General features: G+C 51.7%; 1 protein-coding gene across 3 annotated transcripts; it reads right to left on the reverse strand.

The window, feature by feature from the left end:
* Nucleotides 1-808: 808 nt before the first annotated feature.
* Nucleotides 809-26,043, reverse strand: WDR87 (WD repeat domain 87). 3 transcript variants are annotated; one of them, XM_083626693.1, is made up of 8 exons: nt 25,182-26,043; nt 22,264-22,425; nt 20,932-21,099; nt 17,439-19,342; nt 11,991-12,813; nt 7,644-7,855; nt 6,440-6,792; nt 809-4,681 (listed from the first exon to the last, which is right to left on the reverse strand). In XM_083626693.1, exons 1-8 carry the CDS (start codon nt 25,284-25,286, stop codon nt 1,011-1,013), a joined length of 7,398 nt encoding a protein of 2,465 aa, XP_083482819.1. In that variant the 5' UTR covers nt 25,287-26,043; the 3' UTR covers nt 809-1,010. The 3 variants fall into 3 exon arrangements, with proteins under 3 accessions (XP_083482819.1, XP_083482821.1, XP_083482820.1); XM_083626695.1 differs by lacking the exon at nt 25,182-26,043 and adding an exon at nt 24,395-24,464; XM_083626694.1 differs by lacking the exon at nt 25,182-26,043 and adding an exon at nt 23,882-24,376.
* Between the last annotated feature and the right edge of the window lie 123 nt (nt 26,044-26,166).

Below are 26,166 nucleotides of genomic sequence, written 5' to 3' on the forward strand. Positions count from 1 at the left end.
AGTGAATTAGCTTCCCAGTGCCAGGATAGATGTGTGTGATACTCAGTGCCCAAATGCTTCTGAACGTAAGAGCTTCCATGAGGTCTCCTCCTCATGAGTACACAAGGAGAGCCCTGCAGCTGGATCAGGCCAAAGGGGGCCCACCTAGTCCAACATCCTGTTCTCACAGTGGATGAACAGTTGCATGCCAGCTGTCAAGGCCATCTGTCAAGGATGCTTTAGTTGAGATTCCTGCATTGCAGGGGGTTGGACTAGAGGACCTTCGGGGTCCCTTCCAACTCTATGATTCTATGATTGTGGCTAGTAGCCAGCAATAGCTTTATTCCCCTTCATGTTGCCCAAATGAAGCTGTCTAGGTTTGGTGATATTGGGACGCGGGTGGCGCTGTGGGTTAAACCACAGAGCCTCTTGGACTTGCCGATCAGAAGGTCACGGTTCGAATCCCCACAATGGGGTGAGCTCCCGTTGCTCGGTCCCTGCTCCTGCCAACCTAGCAGTTCAAAAGCACCTCAAAGTGCAAGTAGATAAATAGGTACCGCTCCGGTGGGAAGGTAAACAGCGTTTCTGTGAGCTGCTCTGGTTCGCCAGAAGCGGCTTAGTCCTGCTGGCCACATGACCCGGAAGATGTACGCCGGCTCCCTCGGCCAGTAAAGCGAGATGAGTGGCGCAACCCCAGAGTCGTCTGCGACTGGACCTGATGGTCAGGGGTCCCTTTACCTTTACTTAGGTTGGTGACCATCATTGCTTCCTGCTCCACAGTTTAACTAGGCGCCTTCTCTAACAGTAAAAACTCAAAACGGCAACTGTGGACGGCATCTACATCATGTTTATTCCACTGGGCACTTCAAGAATCATTCCCTGTCCTGGAAACACCTTGCGACTCCCTGTCAATGCAGCTCGCTGAGGGATGTCTGATGCGACTCTCGAAAAGATTCAGTAGAAAAGAATATCACACACGTACAAATCTATATATTTCTCTCTGGGTTAAAAAACAAAACAAGAAAGGGGGGCTATTTGCTCTGGGAGCCTGAGTGGACGTATAAGCGTAGCTTGGAGGCCTTTCCCCTGGCAACGGTGGTCTTCCACTTGAGGGACAGGGTGCCATAGCGGGTAATGCCCCGGACCTTGAAGGTGTGCACGTTGTTCTGATAGCTGAGCGGGATGATGCCATGCCAGGCGGGAAGCCTGGGGGGGAGCCGAACCGAGTGATGGATCATCTCATAGAGTATCCTCACCCCCAAACCAGCTTGCGCCTTCCGCATCCTCAGGGCGCTGCCCTTGACATATGTGCGCTCTCTGCGGTCGCCCAGCAGCAGTTGCTGCGTCATGGCGTGGATGAGCGGGTTGGTCAAGCCGTAGAGGTCTAGCAGCTTGGTGGTCTGCTCCTGCCACGCCAACGACTCAATGCCCCCCTTCTGCTCCTTCAGGACCATGAGGGACTGGTAGAGCTTCATGAACCTCTCCCAGTCAACCCCTTTGTCTTCATACAGGCGGAAGGCGTGCTTAAGGGGACCCCTGGTGAGGCTCCGCCGACGGAATCGCGCTTTTGGCTGGCCACGTCTGTACAGAGAGTCCTGTGGAAGCCGGTACTTCTTTGGCCTGATAATGGCGGTGGCCATGGGCAGCCCCTCCGTCTGCATGATGGCCTTCCAAGCCTTCTCCTTCCCCGCCAGGGACCACGTTATCTTGCTGGAGCTCCTGCCAAGCTCTCCTCTCTTCTGCTTCTCCTCCTCATCCGCCTCCTTCCGCTCCCCCTCTGGCCTCTCCACGTCTTTCTCCTTCTCCACCTCACCTAGCACAATGGGCCGGGATCTGAATTTGAGGCGCCTTTCCATTCGCAGCTGCTCTATTCTTCCTTGCTCAGCCTTTTCTTCCTCAGCCTTCAGTTTCTTTATGGCTTCCTTCAGCCTCTTGTTCAGGAAGCTCTTCTTAATAAATTTGCTTTTCTCCTCTGTCCACTCCTTCTTCACGCTCTCCCACAAGGATCTCTTCCTGGCCTCTTTCTGCAGCTTTACCTTCAGGTTCCTCGCCTGCAACACTGTCAGGGCGGTCTTCTGGAGGGTCTCCATCTTGGCTGTAAGCTCCTGAGAATCAGTGCTCCAGATCTGGTAGGCCTCCACTGCTTCTTTGAGCTGTTGCAGCAGAGCAGAGTGTCCTTTGCTCAAGAGCCCCTTCATCTCCTCCCCTTTCTGTAAGATCTCCTGCGCTTTCTGCAGCAAAGCCCCTGCCAGGGCCTCGGCCTCCACCCCCGAAGAAACCTCGAGCATTGACACCACTTGGAAGAGGCGCTTGTAGGTGGCGGCGTCACTGGACTCCAGCTTCTCTGGCTGAGTCAGGATGTCCAAGAACAGTTGAGCATGTTCTGAAAGCTCAAGTTGGTCGTCTTCTAGCTTTGGAGTCGCTTCTTCCTCCCATAGGGCTATCAGCGCCTCTCTTTCCTCATCATTGAGGAACTCAAAGGTCTTCTCTACTAGGTCTTCCCACATTTCATCTCCTTCCTCCTTCTTCTCCAGCTCCTCCCACTCCCACTCCCACTCCTCCCCTTCCTCCTCCCGATGGATAACTCTTTTAGCCACCATTTTCTTTCTTCTTTCAGCCATTTCTCCAACTCCTTCCTCCTCTTCCCCCTCTCCCTCCAGGGCCCTCGCTCTTGCCTGGGCCATCTCCATGGCTTTGGCCTCAATGAGCTCCTTGAGTTTCGACTCAGACAGGCCCAACATTTTTTCCTTAGCCAGCCTCTGAGCGACGGCCTCCACCAGTTCTTCGCGCCTTAACTCTGCCAGCTCCTGGACTCTCGCCTCATCCACCTCCAAGGCAATTTCCTTGAGCAGCTCCTGTATCCTCTCCTCATCCACTACCAAGCCCATTTCCTTGGCCAGCTCCAGGACCCTGGCCTCGTCCACTTCCAGCACTACTGAGCTGAGCAGTTCCCGGATCCTTTCCTTGGCCTCCTCCCCCTCTTTGTTCTCGGCCTGGGCTATCTTCATCGCCTCGGCCATCACCCTCTCCTCCAGCTCTGCCTGCGCCTTCCTGCGTGCCTCGGCCATCACCTTTTCCCATTCTTCCGCCATGGCCATCTTCCGTGCCTTGAGCATTGCCTGCTCCTTGGCTTCGACCAGGGCCAGGTCCCTGGCTTCGCCCAGCGCCTTCGCCTTCACATCTTCCTTGGCCAGGTGCTTGGCTTCGGCCAATGCTCTCTCCTTGAGCTCCTTCATCATCCTCTCTTTGGCCTTGCCCCTCACTTCAGCCAGGGCGCTCTCGGTCATCTCGACCAGCTTCCTTTCCGACTCCTTGAGGATGGGCTTCAGGGCTTCTCTCCTGGCCAGCTCTGGCCCCTCCAGGCCCTCTCTGTCTTTGTCAACCAGCTTCCCCAATCTCTTCCGTTTCCTTGCAGCTGCCTCCCGCTCACGCTCCCTCCGCCGGGCCAGCTCCCGCTCTCTCGCCCTGGCCACCTCTCGCTCCCTTGCCATGGCTTCTGCCTCCAGCTCCCTTGCCTTGGCCTCTTCGTGCTCCCTTGCCTTGGCCGCCTCCAGCTCCCTTTCCCTGGCCGCCTCTCGGTCTCGTTCCTTGATCGCCTCTCGCACTCTCGTCCTGGCCGCCTCCCGCTCCTTTCCCCGGAGCGAATCATACGATTTCCCTTTAAGCGCCTTTGCCACCACTTTCCCTGCCACTTCTTTGTCGGAGGCTGACTTCCCCTCCTGTTCTCCAGCCGTCCGGCCTCTCTTCTTCCGCCTGACCACTCTCCCCTCTCCATGCTCTCTCACTCCCTTCCCCCTAACAAATTCCTCCTCACTCTCGCTCTCAAACTCTGTCTCCGAACTGCTGAACTCCTCTTGCTTCTTCGTGACTCCCACCACCTTCTCCAGGCTCTCTGTGGAAGGCTGGGACAACGACTCTCTTCCTCTGGGCTTTTGCAGACGCTCCATATATGCCGTCCACGCCTTTTCATCAACAGCTGCCTTCTCCTGGGAAGTGAGGAGGGACTGGCTGATGTTGACAATGTCCTCCCAGGACATGGTGCGGCCAGCCAGGGCATACCGGGCCGAGGCCAGGAGGTCCTCAGCCGCAGTGCGGCCCTCTATGTGGGGGCCGATGCGGAGCATCAACAGCTTGTGGAGGTCGGCACGCCACTTGGTCTTGTCAGAGCTGTACTCCTGGTTAGGGTCAATGAGGCTGCCTTTGGTGGGCACTGGCGGCAGGGTGGAGACGCCCACCTGGCTGGGTTTAGGCGGCAGAACAGCAGTATCTGGCTTGAGTTCCGATGTTGGAAGGGCGGCTGCCTGCAAGTCCTTCCTGTCCCTCTGGTGCTTCAGCATCTCAGTGTAGAGCTGGGTGCGAGTGTCACGCCGCTGCAAGAGGATGGGCTGGGCCTTCTTGCGCACCTTGAGCACCTTCGGGGCCTCGTGGGGAACGGTGGGAAGGACCTTGGGCCTGAGCCGTTTCTCCTCCTTCTCCTTCTCCTTTGCCCTGAGCTCCCGCCTTTCATGCCGCACCTCCCGCCACGTGGAGCCACTGCTGGTGCTGCTGAAGCTGGAGCTGCTGGAGCTGGAGCTGGCGGTGGCCATGCTGGGGGTGGGGCTGAGGCTGGGGCTGAGCTCCTCCAGACCTGTTCCACTCGCTACTGGCACAGTGAGCCCCTTGCCTCGTGCTTGAGGGATCCTGGGGAGCTTATCGCCACCAGCTGTGAAGGGACAAGGAAAGGAGTGAGATTAACCAGAGACATGGGCAGAATAATGTCAGGAATCTGAGGGAAGATACCTATGTAGCAGAAGTTGTCCCCCATCCCACTCACCACACAGAGGTGGCTTTAGGACCAAAACGGTTTACTGTTGCAGAAGATAAGGCTTCAGTAATACAGTTCTGGACATTGATATGTACCGTATTTTTTGCTCCATAGGGCACACTGGACCATAGGGCGCACCTAGTTTTTAGGGGGGGAATAAAGGGGAAAAAATTATTCCCCCCCCCAGCCCCAAAGAGCAAAGAAGCCAAGACAGCGAGCCGGATCCATCCCGCTGGCTGTCTTGGCTTCCTCTTTAGCCACACACAACCTCTCCAGCCGGGATGGATCCCACTCGCTGTCTTGGCTTCGTTTTTAGCCGCGGGGCTGGGGCGGGGGAAGCCCGAGCTTCCCCTGACCCCAGCCTCCAGAACAGGTCCGGGAGCAGCGGCAAGGTTGCGCGCAGCCTTGCTGCCGCTCCCGGAGCTCGCGGGGCTGGGGGCGCGCTCCGAAGGTTTGCGGATAGCTGCCTGAAGCCTGGGGAGCGCAGCGGGAGTTGGTGCTGCGCTCCCCAGGCTTCAGGCTGCTATCCGCAAGCCTTCAGAGCCCGGTGGGAACTCCCGCCGCGCTCCGAAGGCTTGCGGATAGCTGCCTGAAGCCCGGGGAGCGAGAGGGGTCGGTGCGCACCGACCTCTCTCCCTCTCCAGGCTTCAGCGAAAGCCTGCATTCGCTCCATAGGACGCACACACATTTCCCCTTCATTTTTGGAGGGGGGGGGAGTGCATCCTATAGAGCGAAATATACGGTACATACAGCTTGTAGGCTTTGAAGACACAGATGTAAAAAAAAGTAAAGGACCCCTGGACCGTTAAGCCCAGTCAAAGGCAACGGTCAAAGGCCCTGTCAAAGGGTTGCAGCGCTCATCTTGCTTTCAGGCTGAGAGAGCTGGTTTGTCCACAGACAGCTTTCCGGGTCATGTGGCCAGCATGACTAAACCGCTTCTGGCGCAACAGAACACCGTGACAGAAGCCAGAGCGCACGGAAACGCCATACATATATACTGTACAAGCACAAAGTATCTCCCATTGCCCCAGCTTCAAGATGTAGCGCAGAATTTGATTCACCAACAGACTCACTATCTGACTAATGAGCTGACATGCCTGAATCACTTACATAGATGACACTGGGCCATTGCCATAGCAACTGGCTTGGCTGACCTTGCACCTGTTGACTTATCACGTACATGGGGAGATTTTTGCTCATGGGGGGAAATGAACCCCATCTTCCATGTCCAGTTCCTCCAACACACACTTCCTCTTGTGCCTCTGCTTTCCCTGCAGGAAATCTGCTTCTTAATGCAAACGGTTTTGATTTTTTCCTGGAGTGACATTGGTTCTGATCTCTCACTAAAGAGCAGGTTTCCCTGGAAAGGAATGAGGCAAGGGGGACTCGTGCTTCCTAAGTGCAGCGCAAGTGGAAGTGTCAGTCATTCCAGAACTTTCTACCATGGGATTCAAGGCTGCTTGTGCAAGTGAAAAGGGAGACAAACCCACTTCATTGGACACTGACCACAGGTTGCCGGTCCAAGTCAGGACAGCCTGACCTACCAGGGAGCCTAAGCAGGTGATAGCCCCAGAGGATGGTGGCCAGCCTGGGAATGGCACTCCTCCCAGCAATAACGCTTCAAGATGCCCTCTCTAGGCAGGGATTTGTACTTGCCTCTTTCAGGGGCAAAAGGGGCAGCAGCAGGAGCAGCTCTCCTCTCAGGCTTGCCAAAGATTCCCAGCCACCGCGCCTGTCCAACGGGAAGGGTTTCGGGGGTGGTAAAGTCTACAGATGTTCCCCGGGATGGTGACCTAAGACGGGAAACGGTTGAGCGGCGGTCACGGACTACTTTGGGTGGGATCTCGTTCATCAAGAACAGATTGGCTGTTAGCTGGTTCTCAACCCGAGTCATCAGCTTCTGTGCTCCTTCTGTCAGAGCGACCTTAGCTTCATCCGCTGTCTCTGCCATGATGCCGGCAGCCCGCACTCTGCGAGGGAAGGCGCTTTGATCGCGACCAAATGAAGACCTGGAAGGAGCAAAGAAGTAAAAGTAAAAGACCCCATGTCGGTTAAGTCCAGTCAAAGGCGACTACGGGGTGCAGCGCTCATCTTACTGTTCAGGCGGGGGGGGGGGGGAGCCAGCATTTGACAACAGACAGCTTGTGACGAGTGCCAGAGTGCACAGAAACACCATTGACCTTCCCACCGCAGAGGTACCTATTTATCTACTTGCACTGGTGTGCTTTCGAACTGCTAGGTTGGCAGGAGCTGGGACAGAGCAATGAGAGCTCACCACCATAGAGCAGATTCGAACCGCAGACCTTCTGATGGACAAGCGGCAAGCCCAAGAGGCTCAATGGTTTAGACCACAGCGCCACCCACATCCCTTGGAGCAAAGAGTAAACTTAGCTGAAGGAGGGGTAAAATTGAGAGGAGGGACCCAGAGGAATGGGGGGGGGGGCGATCCAGGCCTTTGCCTCATGGCAGATCTTTCCCTACCCTCTAGTAAATCTCCACACTGCAAAGCAAAATATCTTATTCCCTTTCAAAACATCTCAGTCCTGCTGTTCATCTCACTGAGGGGATGTTTTAGCTACTTCAGGGCTTCTGCTATTGGCTAATTGGACACACACAGCTCTGTGCAAATGTGCTGGGTGTGTGTCATGTGAAGCCCACCTTTAAGCTCCTCATCCTCAGTCATAGCCTACACCTGGGTACAGCACAGAGTAGCATCATAACCCAATTGGGCAGGGAACAGCTGAGTCTAACTCTGCCAGAAGCTGCAAAAGAGACTCTTCCAGGAAGCTCCTCTGAGCCACAGGGGGGGTTGCTTTGGGGGTTAGGGATACCCCACTCGCGCCTCAAAGGAGACACTTACAAGTCTACCAGGCTGGAATCCGCCATCCGCTGCATCTCCTTCTTCAGGACAAATTTGTCCGTGATGCCAGCCACAGAGTCCAGCAGCGACCGGGCCAGGTCACGCACTTTCTTGTTCTCATCCAGCAGGGCTCGGGCCAGGGGGACCACTTCCTGTTCACTCAGCAGGTCCATCTTCCCTAAGGCCTCCCAGGCTGCCAGCCTCATCCTCACCTGCGGAGCAAGAACAGGGGTCCATATCCTCGTACACATGAGCTCAGGGGCCAGCGCCTGGGTCTGGACCAAGGCCCAGCCTCTGCCGCAGCCTTTGGCATGGCCAGGGGGAAAGCCAGCCTTGGCTCCCCCTCCAGAAGATGCTAATACCAGTGACCAACCTCCTACCGGTGTTGCATAATAAAGTTGGCATAATAAAGACTTGGTAGTGTACCCGCTTATAGCAGCTGGAAGGACCATTGCAGTTTGGGGAAAAATTAGATGGGGCCAATCTTACTGCTTGCTTGGCTAAAGTGTGGAGAAAGGAACGGATCAACTGAGAGTCCTCAGGGTCCAAAGGAAAAGGGACGGTTTTCTACCGCTTTGGTCCGACCTTATTCATTTCTAAGCCAGGAGGAACATGGCCTGGGACCCCCTTGGCCCATGAATGAATATGGCCAATGCAGTGACTCTGGGCATTTAAATATGTTCATTACCTTCCCTTGGGATCCCAGGGTCCCTGTTTTGTAAGCCTGCCTTATTTAACCATGATGTCTCTGCTATAAATATTTCCAGTCACTGCCTTCCTCATATTCACACACCTGTGGCTCACTTACTTTGGTAAGTAGGAAATATGATTGGTTCTTATGAGCACTGTGTAAAGGATTCTTTTGCTAATAAAATGGCCTGGTGAGGGGTGTGGGGACACACTTTCTCCGAGAGCCTTGCTGGTCAAAGCCTCGTGTCTTATTTTAATCAGGGTCTGATCCTTTCCTTTGGCCTCAGAACGCAACAGCGGACCCACCAATACGCCTCTGGCATTAGCAGATGTGGAAATTTTGGGGTTCACCGTTAATAAAGCTGATAAAAGCCGAGGGTTTAGACCGGCGAGTTGGAGTTTGGCTGGCATGACGTCCCTCTGAGGGCAAGGCTATGGCTACGGAATAATACATAATAATAATAATAATAATAATAATAATAATAATAATAATAATAATAGCAGGGACCATTTGGGGTGCCAGTGCCGAAAGCCCCTTCCTCTAAGTTCAGGTTGAATGCCTGTGTCAATAAACCATATATCCTAAAAGCACCACAGTCTCCGTGGAGCCTCATTTGTCCCAACACAGACCCTGGGGCATATAAATAATATAAATAATAACATTATTATTGCTGTTCTTATTGTTATTGTTCTTATTGTTATTAAGGTCCGCCTACAACCCCTGGAATCTCACTCCTCTCATGGTGATTGGAGCAGCGTGTTACAATACCAAAGAATAAAACCAAAACCCCGAGTGCCCTCAGAAGACAAGGCTCTCCATTTTGTTTTTACCTCAGAGGCAGGGGCCCTTGGGAGGAAGGGCAGCCTGCAAATGTCATAAATAAAACAAAATGGCTGTTCCTTGTGCCTCGTGAAGTGCCAAGGTGGCACGGAGAGGGACTGAGAGGGGCCCCTGTGAGGCGCCAGGATGTGGGGCAAGAGGAGCCGGGGGGTGCTGGCGATGACGCCCGACCAGCCATCTCTGCCTCGCTTGGGGAAGGGTGAGGCAGGAAGCAGCAGAGGCCGCCATGGGGCTGAGGCGAAGCGGACAAGAACAACGGCGGAAACAAAAAAGGCGGGAAAAGCCATGGCTCCCTGCTGCACTGGCTCCCATATCCTACAAGCGCCCCGATTTTTAAGGGACAGTCCCGGAATTGCAGAAGGCACTCTTTTTTTTTTTTTTTTGAGTTTTGATTTATTTATTTACTGAATATATATACCGTCCTCTACCTAGAGGCCTCAGGGCGGTTCATTTGACCCCAGGACGTCCTGCTTTGCCCTTTGCCCTCCCCTCCATGTCTTGGAGAACAATTAAAAGTAGTCTCTCTGTATATGTTGGAGCTGCCAAAAAACGGAGTCCTGTTTCTGCTGGAAATAAGATCGCACCTGATGAAGGAAATGGTGAAGGTGGCTGACGAAGCGCTGCCTATGCTTTTGAAGGAAAAGGTCGCCGGTCTACTTTTGTTGCGTCTTTCATTGCGACGCTTCCTCAGCCAACCATTTTTGAGGAAATGCGTGGATTGTTTTTTTCCTTTATTGTAAGTGGAGGCTTATACCGTCTTACTCAGTAGTAAGTCTCACTGTAGTCAATGAAGCTTACTCTCAGGTAAAAGGGTCCAGACGCATCAGCCTTACACTGAAATCCTAAGAATTTTTACTCCGTTCCCACTGGGTTCAATAGGATTTATGCTCTTATATGTTCCTGGTCATTCTCAGAGCTGCTTCTTCTTCTTCTTCTTCTTCTTCTATTATTATTATTATTATTATTATTATTATTATTATTATTATTATTATTATTATTAATTCCCGCCTTTCCCCCTGAAAGGGACTCAAGGCAGTTTACAGCTATAATGTTGTTATCAAGGTCCATAAATAACAACACCCTAGAGGTCCCGGGCCCTAAGGAAGTCAGATTAGCTTCAACCAGAGCCAGGGCCTTTTCAGTGATGGCTCCGCCCTGGTGGAACGCTCTGCCTCATGAGACCAGGGCCCTGCAGGATCTGATTTCTTTCCGCAGGGCCTGTAAGACAGAGTTGTTCCGCCTGGCCTTTGGCTTGGAGCCAATTTGATTCCCTCCCTCCCTCTCTCTCTTTTTTCTTTTCCTTCTCCTCCTGCGATGAGGCTACATTTTAATATTTTAATGTTCCATTATTTTAATGTTGTATTTTATTTTTGTTTTTAAGTTGTAATCTTTCATCTTGTTTTTATTATTGCTTGTAAGCCGCTCTGAGCCCGGCTTGGCTGGGGAGGGCGGGGTATAAATAAAAAATTATTATTATTATTATTATTATTATTATTATTATTATTATTATTATTATTCTTTCCGTTAACCTGTGGAAGGGGCTATTCAGGATCCCTTTTCCCTCACACATTTTTTTCTTCACAACAGCCCTGTGAGGCAGGTCAGGCAGAGATGCTGTGAGCGGCTCCGGTAAATGTGCACATGGATGCCTGTGTGTGCGGGAGATCAAATATGGAAGAAGCTTCTTGAAGTGGAACAACCTGCCCCTATTTTCCTCAGAGAAATGTTGGAGGGGATGGGATCCCTCAGCCTGTGCCCCTCCTCATGAGGAGAATTCAGAGAGGGAACCTTTGGCTCTAGCTCTTTTTGGATTCAGCCAGAAAACTTGACAGACCTCGGTTCTTTGGTTTCAGCCCCTCCACCATTAAAACGCCTCACACTTCCAGGCGGCTCTTTCCTCCTCCCTCAGCCCCCTGCTTTCCTCTTGCCCCCAACCAGGTCTCCAGCCGCAACCCTTCACCCGCCCCTCACAGCTGCCATTCTGCACGGAGAGGACCTGGCCAGAGAAAGGGGAGAAATCTCAGGGAAATCCCCTTCCAAGCTTTAGCTGTGATTCCTGCATTGCACGGGGCCAGATTAGATGACCCGTGGGGTCCTTTCCAACTCTATAATTTGATGATTCTATGACAACGGAAGGGGGCAGACTCTCCTTCCTTGGAGGTTTGTAAGCAGAGGTTGGGTGGTCCTCTGTCGGGGGTTCTGCAGCTATGATTCCCGAATTGCAGGGGGTCAGACTAGATGGCCTGTGGGATACCTTCCAACACATCACCTTGCCAACAAAGGCCCGTATAGTTAAAGCTATGGTTTTCCCAGTAGTGATGTATGGAAGTGAGAGCTGGACCATAAAGAAGGCTGATCGCCGAAGAATGGATGCTTTTGAATTATGGTGCTGGAGGAGACTCTTGAGAGTCCCATGGACTGCAAGAAGATCCAACAGATCCATTCTGAAGGAAATCAACCCTGAGTGCTCACTGGAAGGACAGATCCTGAAGCTGAGGATCCAAGACTTTGGCCACCTCATGAGAAGAGGACTCCCTGGAAAAGACCCTGAAGTTGGGAAAGATGGAGGGCACAAGGAGAAGGGGACGGAGGACGAGATGGTTGGATAGTGTTTTCGAAGCTACCAGCATCAGTTTCACCAAACTGGGGGAGGCAGTGGAAAACAGGAGTGCCTGGCGTGCTCTGGTCCAGGGGGTCACGAAGAGTCGGACATGACTAAACGACTAAACAACAACAAATGAAGCTAGTAAAAGTCGGCTTGCCAATGTCCCTGTGCTGCCCCCTCCCCCCCAAGCCCTTTGAAGGACTGCACTGACCTCCTTGTGGGTGGTGTCCTGGATGAGTCGCTCGAAGGCATCTTCTTGGACCTTGTCTGGCAGCGGGTAGGACTCGGCCAGCTGGACGAGGGCAGCCGTGCACAGCAAGTACGTGGAGTAGGGCACGTCGTCCATGAGGTCCAGGATGGCCTTCGTGACGGAGGGCAAGCTGTTGTCGCTGGGCTTGTGCCGCAGCCAGGGCTTTGACACGATCTCAGACAGCAGGTCCCGGGAGCGCATCAACCCTGAGAAGGCCACGGAGGCCCGCCTCCTCTGTGGCTTTTTCCTCCGGATTTTGTCTACGGCTTCGGGCTCATCCGTCTCCGGCAGCAGGATCTTGACCATCTTGCGCCTGGGTAAGGGCTGCCTGCTCAGGTCCAAGCTGCACTGCAGGGCCTTGGGAGTCCCCTTCGGGAACAGCTGGGCCCGGATAACCGAATTGGGGACGTATCCGTCGGGGGCGATAGGCCACGTGCGCCCGGCTTGGAAGGGTATCCTGCTGAGGACGGGGATGGGCTCGACCAGCGGTGGAAGCACACGGGACGGTGGTGGCGCTGGCGGAAGTTCGGCAGGAAGCGTCTTCTTCTCCGGGGTTGCCTTGGCACCCTGCTGCGGGAGGAGCTGGTACTTCACGAAGAACTCTGGCTGTAGCTCCTTGATGTACGGCGCTGCCCCGTAGAAATCTGGCCCAGGGAGGGCACTCGCCTCCTTGCCGATGAAATGCAAGACGGTGGCCACGTTGTTCTCCATCACCACCTCTTTGGGGTTGGAGATGGGCTCCAGCCGCTCATACTTCTTGGCCAGCCTCCCTACCTGGCGATACCTGGGGAGGGAAAGCACCCAAAGTCTAGTTTGTTAAGGGGGCTGGGAACTGTAGTTCTGTTCAGGGGGGGGGAGGGATTCCCCAGCCACTCTTGGCGGCTTCCACAAAGACCCAAATACACTAAGATGTCACACATTAAAAACTTCCCTAAACAGGGCTGTCTTCAGGTGTCTTCTCAATGTCAGGTAGTTGTTTATCTCTTTGACATCTCATGGGAGGGCATTCCACAGGGCGGGCACCACTACTAAGAAGGCCCTCTGCCTGGTTCCCTGTAGCTTTGCTTCTCGCAATGATGGAACTGCCAGAAGACCCTCGGCGCTGAACCTCAGCGTCTGGGCAGAACGATGGGGGTCGAGACGCTCCTTCAGGTATACTGGGCCGAGGCCATTTAGGGCTTTAAAGGTCAGCACCAACACTTTGAATTGTGCTCGGAAATGTACTGGGAGCCGATGTAGATCTTTCAAGACCAGTGTTATGTGGTCTCGGGGGCCGCTCCCAGTCACCAGTCTAGCTGCTGCATTCTGGATTAGTTGTAGTTTCTGGGTCACCTTCAAAGGTAGCCCCATGTAGAGCGCATTGCAGTAGTCCAAGCGGGAGATAACCAGAGCATGCACCACTCTGGCGAGACAGTCCGCGGGCAGGTAAGGAGACGCTTGGTTAAAATAAAGATGGCAGGCAGGAAGGCTCTCAAGGGGGTCAGTGGGTGGCGGGTGCGCTGTTGGGGTGGGTCTGCAGAGTATGGTCTGCAGGGTCAGCCCATAATGTGGCAGCAGGTGCTGTGGGATGGGGGGAATGGCCTGAGATGTGAGTGCCCTTCCGGGTTAGCGCCATCGGCGAATGGCGGAGTTGCTCCGACCGGAGGAACTGGCTCCGTGGAAACTGGGTCTTCCCGCCGCGGCGAAGGTGGGGACCCGCTAGAAATCCCAGGTGGAGGAAGCCTGGGAACGTGGGGTTCGGCAGGGCACCAGGAGCGCCTCCCCTACATGCGGGGAACCCCATTTTGGGGCTCCGGAGCGAAGTGGGGTGAGCGGCGCGGTGCTGAGAACTGATTGCTACTTTCACGGAGGGAAGCCGCATAGCCATTGCCGGAGAGCGCTGACTTTTTCCTGTGGACAATTGGACTCTAAACAAGTACCCGTGAGTAGAAACGGAAAATTGGATCAAGAAACACTCTAATTTGGCATCGAAGCGGGAAGGTTTAAAACAGGAAGTCCGCCTTCCGCTTTTTGTAAATAGACTGGAGCATAAACCTTGTAAGCTAATAGCCTGGAAAGTTGTTTGTAAAGGTCGAAATCTCCTTCATTTATAACCACTAAAACCCCCTTGGAAGCAGGAGAAAAGGGGGGGGGAATTTTGACTGTTCAAGCCTGCAGGAGAAAGAGTAAAAGAAAAGTAAGTTTCCACCGTCTCAAACCTGGGAACGGGGTGTCAGAGACAGAAAATGTCGGAGACGTTCATTGACTGTGAATGGAACATTTTGACAGATAGCTAAAAAAGAGAAACAAACTGATTCCAATGTTGCCTTTTGTATCCTAAAGAAACAAAATATTTGAAAAATGAAAGTAACTTTCCTCTGTTGGATATGTTTTAAAAAGATGGACACAAATAGAAATTGTCTCCTCTAGAGGGAGCTTGTTAAATTGTTGCTGCAGTCCACTAGGGGACTTTACAGCTGCAAGATTAAGATCGTGGGACCAGTCTTCTGACCTTGAACAAAAATGTGTTGGGAGGAAGTCTTGGTGCTGGCTTTTTGTAAAACAAATGCTTTGCTGGAGCATTTGCATGAGAAGATGGATCTGATGAATGAGAAGTTGGACTTGATGACTGTTGTAGTCAGTAAATGCGGACAAACAGGGGATACTGACACAGAAATCATACAGGGACCAACTCAGGAAACTGGTTCGACTGGGCAAGTGCAAGGGCAGATGATAATGGAGGAGGTGGCGGCTGCACCTCAAGTAATACAAATGGAGAGATCCGAGGCCCTGCAGGAGCATAAGCTGCTGTTTTTGAAGATTGAATTTGGAGTGGGCCAGGGGGAGCCTGGAGCTGAGGAGGCTCTTAACTTTGGAGGGACTTTGAAATATGCTGTTAATTATTTTTTGGATCACATTGATGACTGCGGGGAGTGGGACTGTGGGGAATGGGCTGGTCTGATGAGGGGAGATGGAAATAAATATTGGCTGGAATTCCCCAGAGATCTACTCCTCAAGGAGAAAGGAAAGAAATTAAGAAAGAGACCAACAAAAGACAAGGAAAAGTGCAAGTATAAACAAGAAGAAGAAAATCTGCAGAAGGGGCATGGAAGAGACTTAAGGGCCTCGGACATAAGATCACCAGGTTGATGGACTGGATGGAATGGACAGTAAGGACTGACATAACCCGAGACCAGGAAGAAGGGACGTTGGATGAAAATTGGAAGAAAGACTATAAAGAAAAATTTTTATCTTGGGAATTAGTGTAAAATTAATGAATATTAGGGAAAATGTTGGAATGAAACTATCTGGCTTTAGTAGAAATGATATAAGGAGTTATGTATAAATAAGTATTAATTTTTAAGCTCTAAGGTATTTTATGGTAAGATAAGGTTAAACAAATTAAGGCAAATTGAATAACAGAATATGGTGAAAGATGGAAAGGATTTGCTGAGTTAATTAATAGGTTAGACTGTCAAGGTAAATTATTCAAATAAAAATTGAGAAAGATGGAAAGAATTTGCTGAACTAATTAATTAAGCTAGAATACAAAAAGGGAGGTGTGAGGAGGTCAAGGAAATAAGCAAATGAAAGATGTAATATGGGATTTGTATTTTTCTTTTTTGTTGTGGTGTTGATGTATTGGCTTTTATGTATTTTTTCTTCTTTTTTTGTTTCTTTTCTCTTCTCTTTTCTGTATTTTTGAAACTCTGAATAAATATCATTAAAAAAAGAGAGAGATGTGAGTGCCCTTCATCCTGTCCTGTGCCCCCTACCCTAGCCTGCTGCCTTCATTGTCCTTTGCCCAGTATTGGAGTAAGATTCCACTGCCGGTCCTACTGGCTTCTGTATGTGCCTTGGGGAAGGGCGCCTTCTTGTCTTTTGCCTCAGGAAGCAGAATGTAATGAACTGGTGGTCTGCATTAGAGCTGGGTGGTATCTGGTTTTCAACTTTGTGATATATTACCAGCTAAACATTGTGATATACTGATATATCACCAGGGCTTTCCCCCCAACTGGAACTCACTGGAACTCAGTTCCGGCACCTCTTAGGTGGGCTATTCTGAGAGAATAGGTTGCCATTCTGAGAGAATGAGCGAGGCGTTCATGGTGAGTTCTAACACCCCTTTTTCTAGAGAAAAATTGCACTGTATATCACAGTGTCTGAAAAAAGGATGGAGGCATTGGCTGGCTTCACGGTTTTCCCCACATTTTTGAACATGACACACACTCCCATGATTCACAATACAGTGGACCCTCCGGATACAAACTGAACTCGTTCCAGGGGTCCATATGTACCCCAAAAAGTCCACATCTAGAGGCACCGCTTCTGCGCACACACGTGGCGCGATAGAGCGCTTCTGTGCACACATGCGGCGCGCAGAGCAGTTTTGCGCATGCGCGCACTGCTAAACCCGGAAATATACACTTCTGGGTTTGCCGCGTTCGCAACCCGAAAGTTACGTTCCCCGAGGGTCCATTGTATATTGCCAGGTCAAAAATTATGAAACCAATATCATGATACGGACTTGAAATTGGTTTGGGACAATATATCACCTGTCCCTAACACACATCATGATTTTTAATATATTGCCAGGTCAAAAACTATGAAACTGATATTACAATACTGACTTCAAACTGACTTTGGACAATATATCGATATGTTGGCCAGCCCGTGTGTGTGTGTGTGTGTGTGTGTGTGTGTGTGCACGCACGCACACACACACACACACACACATGCCATGCAGACCTCATGCAGAGGATTGGCTACCCTTGCATGCAGTTCTTGGGCCCAAAATTTTAACTATTCTTGCTCCGCAGCCTTGGCTTCATAGACAGTCCATGGACCTGGAGACTGGCTACTGGCTCTGAGTGCTAGAACCATTTGGACAAGGTATGTTCCCCCTTTTTCCCCATGACAATTGCAAAGGTCAGTGGCCATTGGTGGGAAACAAGTTTCCTGTATCACCTGAATTGGAAACTGGGAGTGGGGTTCACCCTTTTGCAGCTGTGTCTTCTCTGCCCACCTCTCCAACATTCAGATCCCGCCCTGCCTGCCTGCCTCCCTTCCCCTCCCCATACCTAAAGGTAAAGGGACCCCTGACCATTAGGTCCAGTCGTGACCGACTCTGGGGTTGCGGCGCTCATCTCGCTTTATTGGCCGAGGGAGCCGGCATACAACTTCCAGGTCACGTGGCCAGCATGACTAAGCCGCTTCTGGCGAACCAGAGCAGCACACGGAAACGCCGTTTACCTTCCCGCCAGAGCAGTACCTATTTATCTACTTGGACTTTGACGTGCTTTCGAACTGCTAGGTTGGCAGGAGCAGGGACAGAGCAACAGGATTCGAACCGCCGACCTTCTGATCAGCAACTCCTAGGCTCTGTGGTTTAACCCACAGCGCCACCCACGTCCCTCTCCCCATACTTACTTAGGCACAAAGACTATGTCAAAGGTGAGGAGGAAGTGAGGCAGAAAGGCCAAGGGGCGCTCAATCATGTCGTCCTTCACACACCGGGACATCAGCATGTAGAGGTGGTCTCTGGGCAAGTACAAGACGCATGGGATGAAGTAGATATTCATGTTGCAGCCCACAACCAGGTCTCCCCGCTGGTTGGCAAAGCAGACTCGGCTGAATTTGAGGCTTGTGTCAAACTCCACCAGCATCTGCCCCAGGATATCCCAGACGCGCACGGTGCCATCAGAGCCGCTGGTCACCAGCATGCTGAGGGTGTGGCAGTAGTCAAAGGAAGTGATGGTGGTGGCGTGCAGGGCGCCAGTCTCCTTCCAGAAGCGGTTCTTCTGGCCAGGGACCAGGGACGCCTGGCGCCACAGCCGGACCCGGTTGTGCTCTGTCAGGGCGCAGATGTAGCCAGGGATGAGCAGGAGGTTGTTGATGCGGCAGTTGAAGCTTGGGATGACCACCAAAGGTAACACCTCTAGGAAGTTGTCCTTCTTCAAGAGAACATCGGAGAGGATGATGTACTGGTCCTGGCCGTAGGAGCACAGGTAGGAAGACTCCCGCGAGTGGTAGGACAGGTTCCCCGAGGCTGAGATGCTGCTGAGGGCCACCACCTTGCCGTCGTGCAACTTGCGGTTCCCCATCCGATACAAGTTCTGGGTGATGGTGCGCACCTTCCCGCTCTTGTACCCGCTGAAGATGAAGCTGCAGGTGCGGCCTTCCAGGTCCAGCCGGCTGTAGGCCAGGCACAGCACCCTGTCATCCAGGCCCTCCGTGACACGCAAGATGTGCTTGACTGGACAAGGATTCTTGGTGGTGTCCAGCACGTAGATGTCGTTTGTGCCCATCGTCACCAGAAGCTCCTCTCTGTCCGGGTCATAAACGTAGTCCAGGGCCTTTTCCAGTACCTGGAAGGGCCAGGTGACAAACAGCATTTCCCCTGTGACGGGGGATATGAATCGGATGACCCCGTCTTCCGTGGCTGCCAAGATGCGAGCCTTGTTTGGTCCACACTGCACCCGCAGCAGCTTTGTGAGCATGGACTTGGTTCTGTTGAAGAGCTGGCAGAAGTTGTTGACGGTGCGGATGGAGAAGGTGTACAGGGTGCAGAGGAAGAAAGTCTGCTCGTTGAGGAACTGCATCTGGAAGAGCTGCTCTCCGATGTCCAGGCGTCGGAGGAGCTCACAGGTGGTCAGGTTCCATTCCTTTAGCAACCCGTCCAGCGATGTGGTCATGATGGTGTGGAACGAGTGCCGGGTGGTGATGGTGGTGATGGCGCTCTGGTGGGCCTTGAACTGGGTGGTCTGGGTCCCTTTGTCAAAGTTCCACACCTTGATGTCCCCAGCGAGGTCCCCAGCGAAGAGGAAGCTCTGAGGCCAATAGGAGGAGCAGCAAGTGAGCGACACACCTTGGCTCACCTGGAAGGTCCGGGTCTGGGTCTTGGTATGGTAGTCGTACACGCGGATGATGTTCTCGCACAAGGCCACCAGCACTTTCCGCTCCTGCTCCAAGCTGAGGTAGTGCACAAATTCGCCGCTTGAGATCTGCACCTCCCGCACGACAGCAAGGTAGGGAACCTTCCCTGGGGTAAAGCCCCAAAAGGCCACAATGCCAATGGCACCTGTCACCACTTCACCTGTCTCAGGATTGTAGCACATGCTGGTGACCGAATAGGGCGACTTCACCTCGGAGAGCATCTTGCATTCCTGAGTGTGGTCACCAAAAAGCCGCAGGTGGATGTCATCGCAGTAGGCCACAAAGAGGTGCAGGTGGGAAGCATAGGAGATGTACAGGACCTTTGGGTCTTCCTCTATGGCGTACTCTCTCTCTGTTATGGGGGTCTCGTCCTCTGGGTTGTACACCCAGACTCGAACCTGCAGGAGAAGTCTGAGAGTCAGAGGCAATGGACTCTGTCCCGTGCCCTGCGGGTAGGATTAGTATCTTGGTTCACCTATTTAAAGACATAGACACCCCAAACAATCTCCAAATTAGCTTATGATAGATCATACAATCCAATACAAAGCTGTGGTGCTAGACGAGGGACATGGTGTTCAAGGTTCTCTCCATCTGCCTGGTGTTTCTGCTCCTGCCCTCTCTGGGCCATAGGGCAATAACCCCCTTTCAGGAGTTGAGATGCCAGTTAGGGGGGAGGCCGGGGAATCGGGACTCCTGCACTTTTTAGAGGAGGGGAAGGTGGGCTCTCTGACTTGAAGCAAGGGCGGTGGGAGCTCAAGGGGCCTGGGACGTTGCCCAAGCTTTGGAGGAGGAGACTGGGATCTAGATCAAGCATGGCGGTAAGAAAATATCATTTCCTAAGGCTGCTTCTTGTCTCCTGCACGGCAAGGGAGGAAAGCCATGGAGAAGTCATGGCGGCCATCTAGGAAAGGAGACTACTGTACACAAATGGGAAACGGGACTAAGGAGAGCTTTGGTCTGATCCTGTAGGACTCCCCTTATGGAATGGACATCTTCAGAAGGTGGTGGACTCTCCTTCAGAGAGGTATTTAAACAGAGGTTGGCTGGCCACCTGTCAGGGTTCTTTAGTGGAGATTCCTGCATACCGCAGGGGGTTGAACTAGATTATCCTTGAGGTCCCTTCCAACTCTGCGATTCTATGATTTAAGGGAGAGCACGAACAAACCTAGACAGCATCTTAAAAAGCAGAGACATCACCTTGCCAACAAAGGTCCGTATAGTTAAAGCTATGGTTTCCCCAGTAGTGATGTATGGAAGTTAGAGCTGGACCATAAAGAAGGCTGATCGCGAAAGAATGGATGCTTTTGAATTATGGTGCTGGAGGAGACTCTTGAGAGTCCCATGGGCTGCAAGAAGATCAAACCGATCCATTCTGAAGGAAATCAGCCCTGAGTGCTCACTGTAAGGACATATCCCAAAGCTGAGGCTCCAAGACTTTCCAGGGACGACTCCCTGGAAGAGACCCTGATGTTGGGAAAGATGGAGGGCACAAGGAGAAGGGGACGACAGAGGATGAGATGGTTGGACAGTGTTCTCGAAGCTACCAGCATGAGTTTGACCAGACTGCAGGAGGCAGTGGAGGACAGGAGTGCCTGGCGTGCTCTGGTCCAGGGGGTCACAAAGAGTCGGACACGACTAAACGACTAAACAACAACAACACGAAGCTTCTGCATTCTTTTGAGTGGCTGGATTTGAGGGTGGGGGTTCCTTGAAGATAATGGATAAAATCCTGACCATGTTTGGGGGTTGGAGGCTGAGGGCAGCCACACCTCTCAGCCATTTCTCTCCCCATCTCCCTGGCCAATCAGGGCCCAGCTCACCTCAGTGGCGTAGCGTGGGTTGTCAGCACCTGGGGCAAGGCAAGTAATTTGCGCCCCCTAACCCGTGGATTTGCGCCCCCTAACCCATGGATTTGCCCTAACCCCAGATGTTGCGCCCGGTGCGGCCCGCCCCCCCCTGCACCCCCCACGCTACGCCACTGGCTCACCTTGCCCTTCTTGGAGGACTTCCGGCTGAAGGATGCAAAGTAGTGTCCTGCTTCACCCGAATAGTGGCAGATGACAGGCATGAAGTTGGGGGAGCTGCTCTTCCGGAATATGATGGTGGGCCTGTCGCTCAGCATGATGTTGGATCCTTCTGTCACCTCCTGTGCGCCCTGCCCAGAGGAGGGAAGAGACAGTGGGGTTGGCAGGAGGAGAGCAGAACCGGAATGTGCCTGCGCTACTCACAGCACATGGTCAGCATTCATGCCACCTCGGCATTGGGGTGGCAGGCACAGCCAAGGCTCAGTGACAGTTGACTGAAGGCCAGAAGGAAGGAACTAGCTGCTGCTGCTGTTTTCTTATCTATATCCCCCACAGTATTATTAAGATAAAGGCCTTTTTATTAAAAAGTAGTCGGTTCCCAAGTACAACTGGAATAAAACAGCCTTCAGCTGCCTGGCATAATTATTATTATTATTATTATTATTATTATTATTATTATTATTATTATTTATACTCCACCCATCTGGCTAGGTCCCCCCAGCCACTCTGGGTGGCTTCCAACAAAACACTAAAATACAATAACCTATTAAACATTAAAAGCTTCCCTAAACAGGGCTGCCTTTAGATGTCTTCTAAAAGTTTGGTAGTTATTTTTCTCTTTGACATCTGGTGGCAGGGCGTTCCACAGGGCGGGCGCCACTATCGAGAAGGCCCTCTTCCTGGTTCCCTGCAACTTGGCTTCTCACAGCGAGGGAACCGCCAGAAGGCCCTCAGCGCTGGACCTCAGTGTCCGGGCAGAACGATGGAGGTGGAGACGCTCCTTCAGGGATACTGGGCCTTTGAGGCCGTTTAGGGCTTTAAATGTCAGCACCAACACTTTGAATTGTGCTCGGAAACATACTGGGAGCCCATGTAGGTCTTTCAAGACCGGTGTTAAATGATCTCAGCGGCCGCTCCCAGTCACCAGTCTAGCTGCCGCATTCTGGATTAGTTGTGGTTTCCGGGTCACCTTCAAAGGTAGCCCCCCATAGAGTGCATTGCAGTAGTCCAAGCGAGAGATAACTAGAGCATGCACCACTCTGGGAAGACAGTCGGTGGGCAGGTAGGGTCTCATCCTGCGTACCAGATGGAGCTGGTAGACAGCTGCCCTGGACACAGAATTGACACAGCAAGGATTGAGCCAGTTGACACAGAAGGACAGCAAGGACTGAGCCAGTTACTTTCTGGGACCATCTCTGTGTCTGTCTTTCATGCATGCACACACCCTCCCTTCCAGCCCCCAAATCACGGGGAGAAAATCCTGTTCTCATCAGAGGACAGTGGTTCTGCATTACCATCTGAAGCTTGTGGTAAAGCTGGCCTTGGAGTTCCCTCCACAAGGGTACGATGCGGACCGGTTCTTTCACCATGGTGGTGCTGCGGGAGCTCAGCTGCTGCAGAAAATATCCCTGGAAATAGGGAGGAATCAATCCCCACAGTCCTGGGCAACCGTTGATCTGGAGACGAAGGGAATGGTTTAGGGTTTCTTGGTGGGGGCAGCCCCACAAGGTCCAGCCCCCATTAGCCTTGGGAAGGCAAGAGGGGACCAGCTCCTGCTGCTCAGCCATTCAGACTCCGAGTATGCTCCATCCTAAGGCGTCAGGGATGATGGAGAGACCACCACATTTTAAAAGTGACGAAAGCAACATAAAGGGGAGGTTCTGAGGATGGCAATATGAGAATGGGGCTCTTTTGTAGTAGCTCCTCATTTGTGGGATGTTCTCCCCAGGGAGACTCACCTGTAGTCACCATGCTGTTAAACAATCAATGGCCTTTTAAACTGGAGGGGTATTGCTTAGTTTGCCTCATGTTATATTGCTTAGTTTGCCTCATGTTTTTGTGGTTTCTATACTGTAAACCACCTTGTGATCCTCCAATGAAAATCAGTATATAAATTTAATGAACAATGATGATGTTGATGATTGAGATGCATTTTAAATGCACCAAATATATAGTGCTGAATCAACTTTCTGTTTTTCTGATTAATTTTAATGGCGCTTATCCATCATACTGTATGTTCTTCTTAAAAATTAATCTATATATTTACCGCTTAGAAACTTTGGCAGTTAAGCAGTATAGAAATAGCTTAAATAAATAAATAAAATCAAAACAACATCGTAGCAGCTTAACCCTGACTAGCCACAAAGTACTGCTGCCAAAGAAGTTATAGGATAGGGGTCAGCAACCTTTTTCAGCCGTGGGCCGATCCACCGTCCCTCAGACCATGTGGGGGGCCGGACTATATTTTGAAGGGGAAAAATGAACGAATTCCTATGCCCCACAAATAACGCAGAGATGCATTTTAAATAAAAGCACACATTCTACTCACGTAAAAACACCAGGCAGGCCCCACAAATAACCGAGAGATGCATTTTAAATAAAAGGACACATTCTACTCATATAAAAACACGCTGATTCCCGGACTGTCCATGGGCCGGATTGAGAAGGAGATTGGGCCACATTCAGCCCCTGGGCCTTAGGTTGCCTACCCCTGTTATAGGATATGTAAGCCCTTGCTCAGGTCAGGCCAGTCTGTCATCTAGCCCAGAAAGGTATGTATTTTTCGCTCTATAAGACGTGCCAGACCACAAGACGCACCTAGGTTTTGGAGGAAGAAAACAAGAAAAAAAATATTCTGAATCTCAGAAGCCAGAACAGCAAGAGGGATCTCTGCGCAGTGAAAGCAGCAATCCCTCTTGCTGTTCTGGCTTCTGGGATAGCTGCGCAGCCTGCATTCGCTCCATAAGACGCAAACACATTTCCCCTTACTTTTTAGGAGGGAAAAGGTGAGTCTTATAGAGCAAAAAATACGGTATTCTCTGACTGGCAGACAGCTCTCTTAACAACTTCAGGGATGGAGAGTTATTTGGCAGCCCTGCCACCCCTAGAACTTAAAAAATGAAAAACACACACCAGGGGTTCAACTCAGGACCTGCATTCCCTGCCAGTGAGCAGTTGACCACTTAAAGTGCATCCAGAGAAGGCTGAGGGTCCCATGGAAGGCTGGACCAGATGGGCCATTGCCCTAATCCAGAAGGCTGTTCTAATTTCCCTATGTTTGTGGGGCTGCAAGCCCTATTAGTATCAATGCTTCCTCCTTGAACTTCCATGGGACAGAGCCATGTTTCCTTTCCACCTCTGCCTTTCTTCCGTTGTTCCTGGCTTGGAACCAGCCTAGCCAACCAAACTCGCGTGGCTTCATTTTCCAGGCCCCACAGCATTGTGGGTGCAGCTGGGGCCAGCCACTTTTGCCATAGGCGGCCACAGGCAATGACTAGTAGCCCTAGACAGGCCCTAGGGGCAGGGTGGGGGCACAGTGCCACAAGGAAGCTCAGAAGGTGTGCGGCCCAGATAAGCCACCATTCTTGACCAGAGCCGCTTAAGATGAGGATGGCGACCAACCCACAAAGCAGGAAAAGGGATTACCTGTTTAGATCCTTGGAATCCCAAGGGGAAGACAGGAGTGTGACATCATGGCATTCTAACCAGTGGGCAAGAGACATAAGAATCTAAGAAGAGCCTTGTGGATCAGGCCTATGGCAGATCATCCAAGTGTCCCTATTTTCCAGGGACAGTCCTGGATTTACAGAAGCTGCCCTGGTTTCTGATTTGATCCTGGAATGTCCCGCTTTTCCTTAGATAAAGGTAAGGACAGATCCTGAAGCTAAGGCTCCAAGACTTTGGCCACCTCATGAGAAGAGAAGACTCCCTGGAAAAGACCCTGATGTTGGGAAAGATGGAGGGCGCAAGGAGAAGGGGGCGACAGAGGACGAGATGGTTGGATAGTGTTCTCGAAGTTACCAGCATGAGTTTGACCAAACTGCGGGAGGCAGTGGAAGGCAGGAGTGCCTGGCGTGCTCTGGTCCAGGGGGTCACGAAGAGTCGGACACGACTAAACGACTAAACAACAACAACAACAAAGGTAAAGGGACCCCTGACCGTTAGGTCCAGTCCTGGCCGACTCTGAGGTTGCAACGCTCATCTCGCTTTACTGGCCGAGGGAACCGGCGTACAGCTTCCAGGTCATGTGGCCAGCAGGACTAAGCCACTTCTGGCGAAACCAGAGCAGCACACGGAAACGCCGTTTACCTTCCCGCTGGAGCAGTACCTATTTACCTACTTGCACTTGGACGTGCTTTCAAACTGCTAGGTGGGCAGGAGCAGGGACTGAGCAACGGGAACTCACCCCGTCGCAGGGATTCGAATTGCCTACCTTCTGATCAGCAATTCCTAGGCTCTGTGGTTTGGATGTCCCTGTTTTCATTGGAGGGTCTGGAGTTATGCAACGCCTGAGCCAAGGAGATATATAACTTTGCATCCTTTAGAAGACATCTGAAGGCAGCCCTAGATCTGGAAGATTTTGTTTTATTTTGTCTTCTCCTACATGGGCTCCCTTCCCAGGTGGACAAGCCCCACCTACCCCTTATATTTATTTATACTCCCCATTTCCCCTGGCTCCAGCCTTTCTCTATAAACAGGGCCTAGTGTCTATAGGGAGGTAGCATATAATCAGGTATTAATGATGTAAGAGGTTTACATTATTAATGCATTGTTATGTAACCAACGTCGGAAGTTGATTATTAATCCCTATTCGTCTCATTAAGCTTTTGCCCTCTGTGCCTCTTCAGCATTAAAATCCAGCATAATCCTCGCCATCTCCAGAAGCTGACCTGAAGGGTCAAGTCTGCGTTGTGCAAACTTCAGTCTTGGAGGGCAGGGAGCCCAACATTGCCTTGTCCTCTGAGGGTTTCATACAGCAACTGTGCCTGGATGGCTGTGTACAGCTCTGGCCACCTTGCCTCAGAAAGCATATTGCAGAGTTGGAACAGGGCAACCCAAACAACCAACGGGATGGAGCAGCTCTCCTAGGAAGAAAAGTTGCAGCACTTGGAGCTTTAGAGCTCATCCACACTTTGCTTATCTCATGCCTAGAAAGCAGGAGTGGATTTCCTGCCACTTTCCCTTGGGAAACCTGTTCTTTACTGCTGAATCAGAGCAAACATCAATCCACAGAAAACTGAGAAGTATCTGAAGAAGAAGTGTGCATGCACACGAAAGCTCATACCAATAACTTAGTTGGTCTCTAAGGTGCTTAGTTAAACTAACTTAGTTGGTCTCTGGGACGCTGTGGGACGCGGGTGGCGCTGTGGGTTAAACCACAGAGCCTAGGACTTGCCAATCAGAAGGTCAGCAGTTCG

Source organism: Podarcis filfolensis (assembly GCF_964270895.1).
Source record: "Podarcis filfolensis genome assembly, chromosome: 8".
Lineage (NCBI taxonomy): Eukaryota > Metazoa > Chordata > Lepidosauria > Squamata > Lacertidae > Podarcis > Podarcis filfolensis.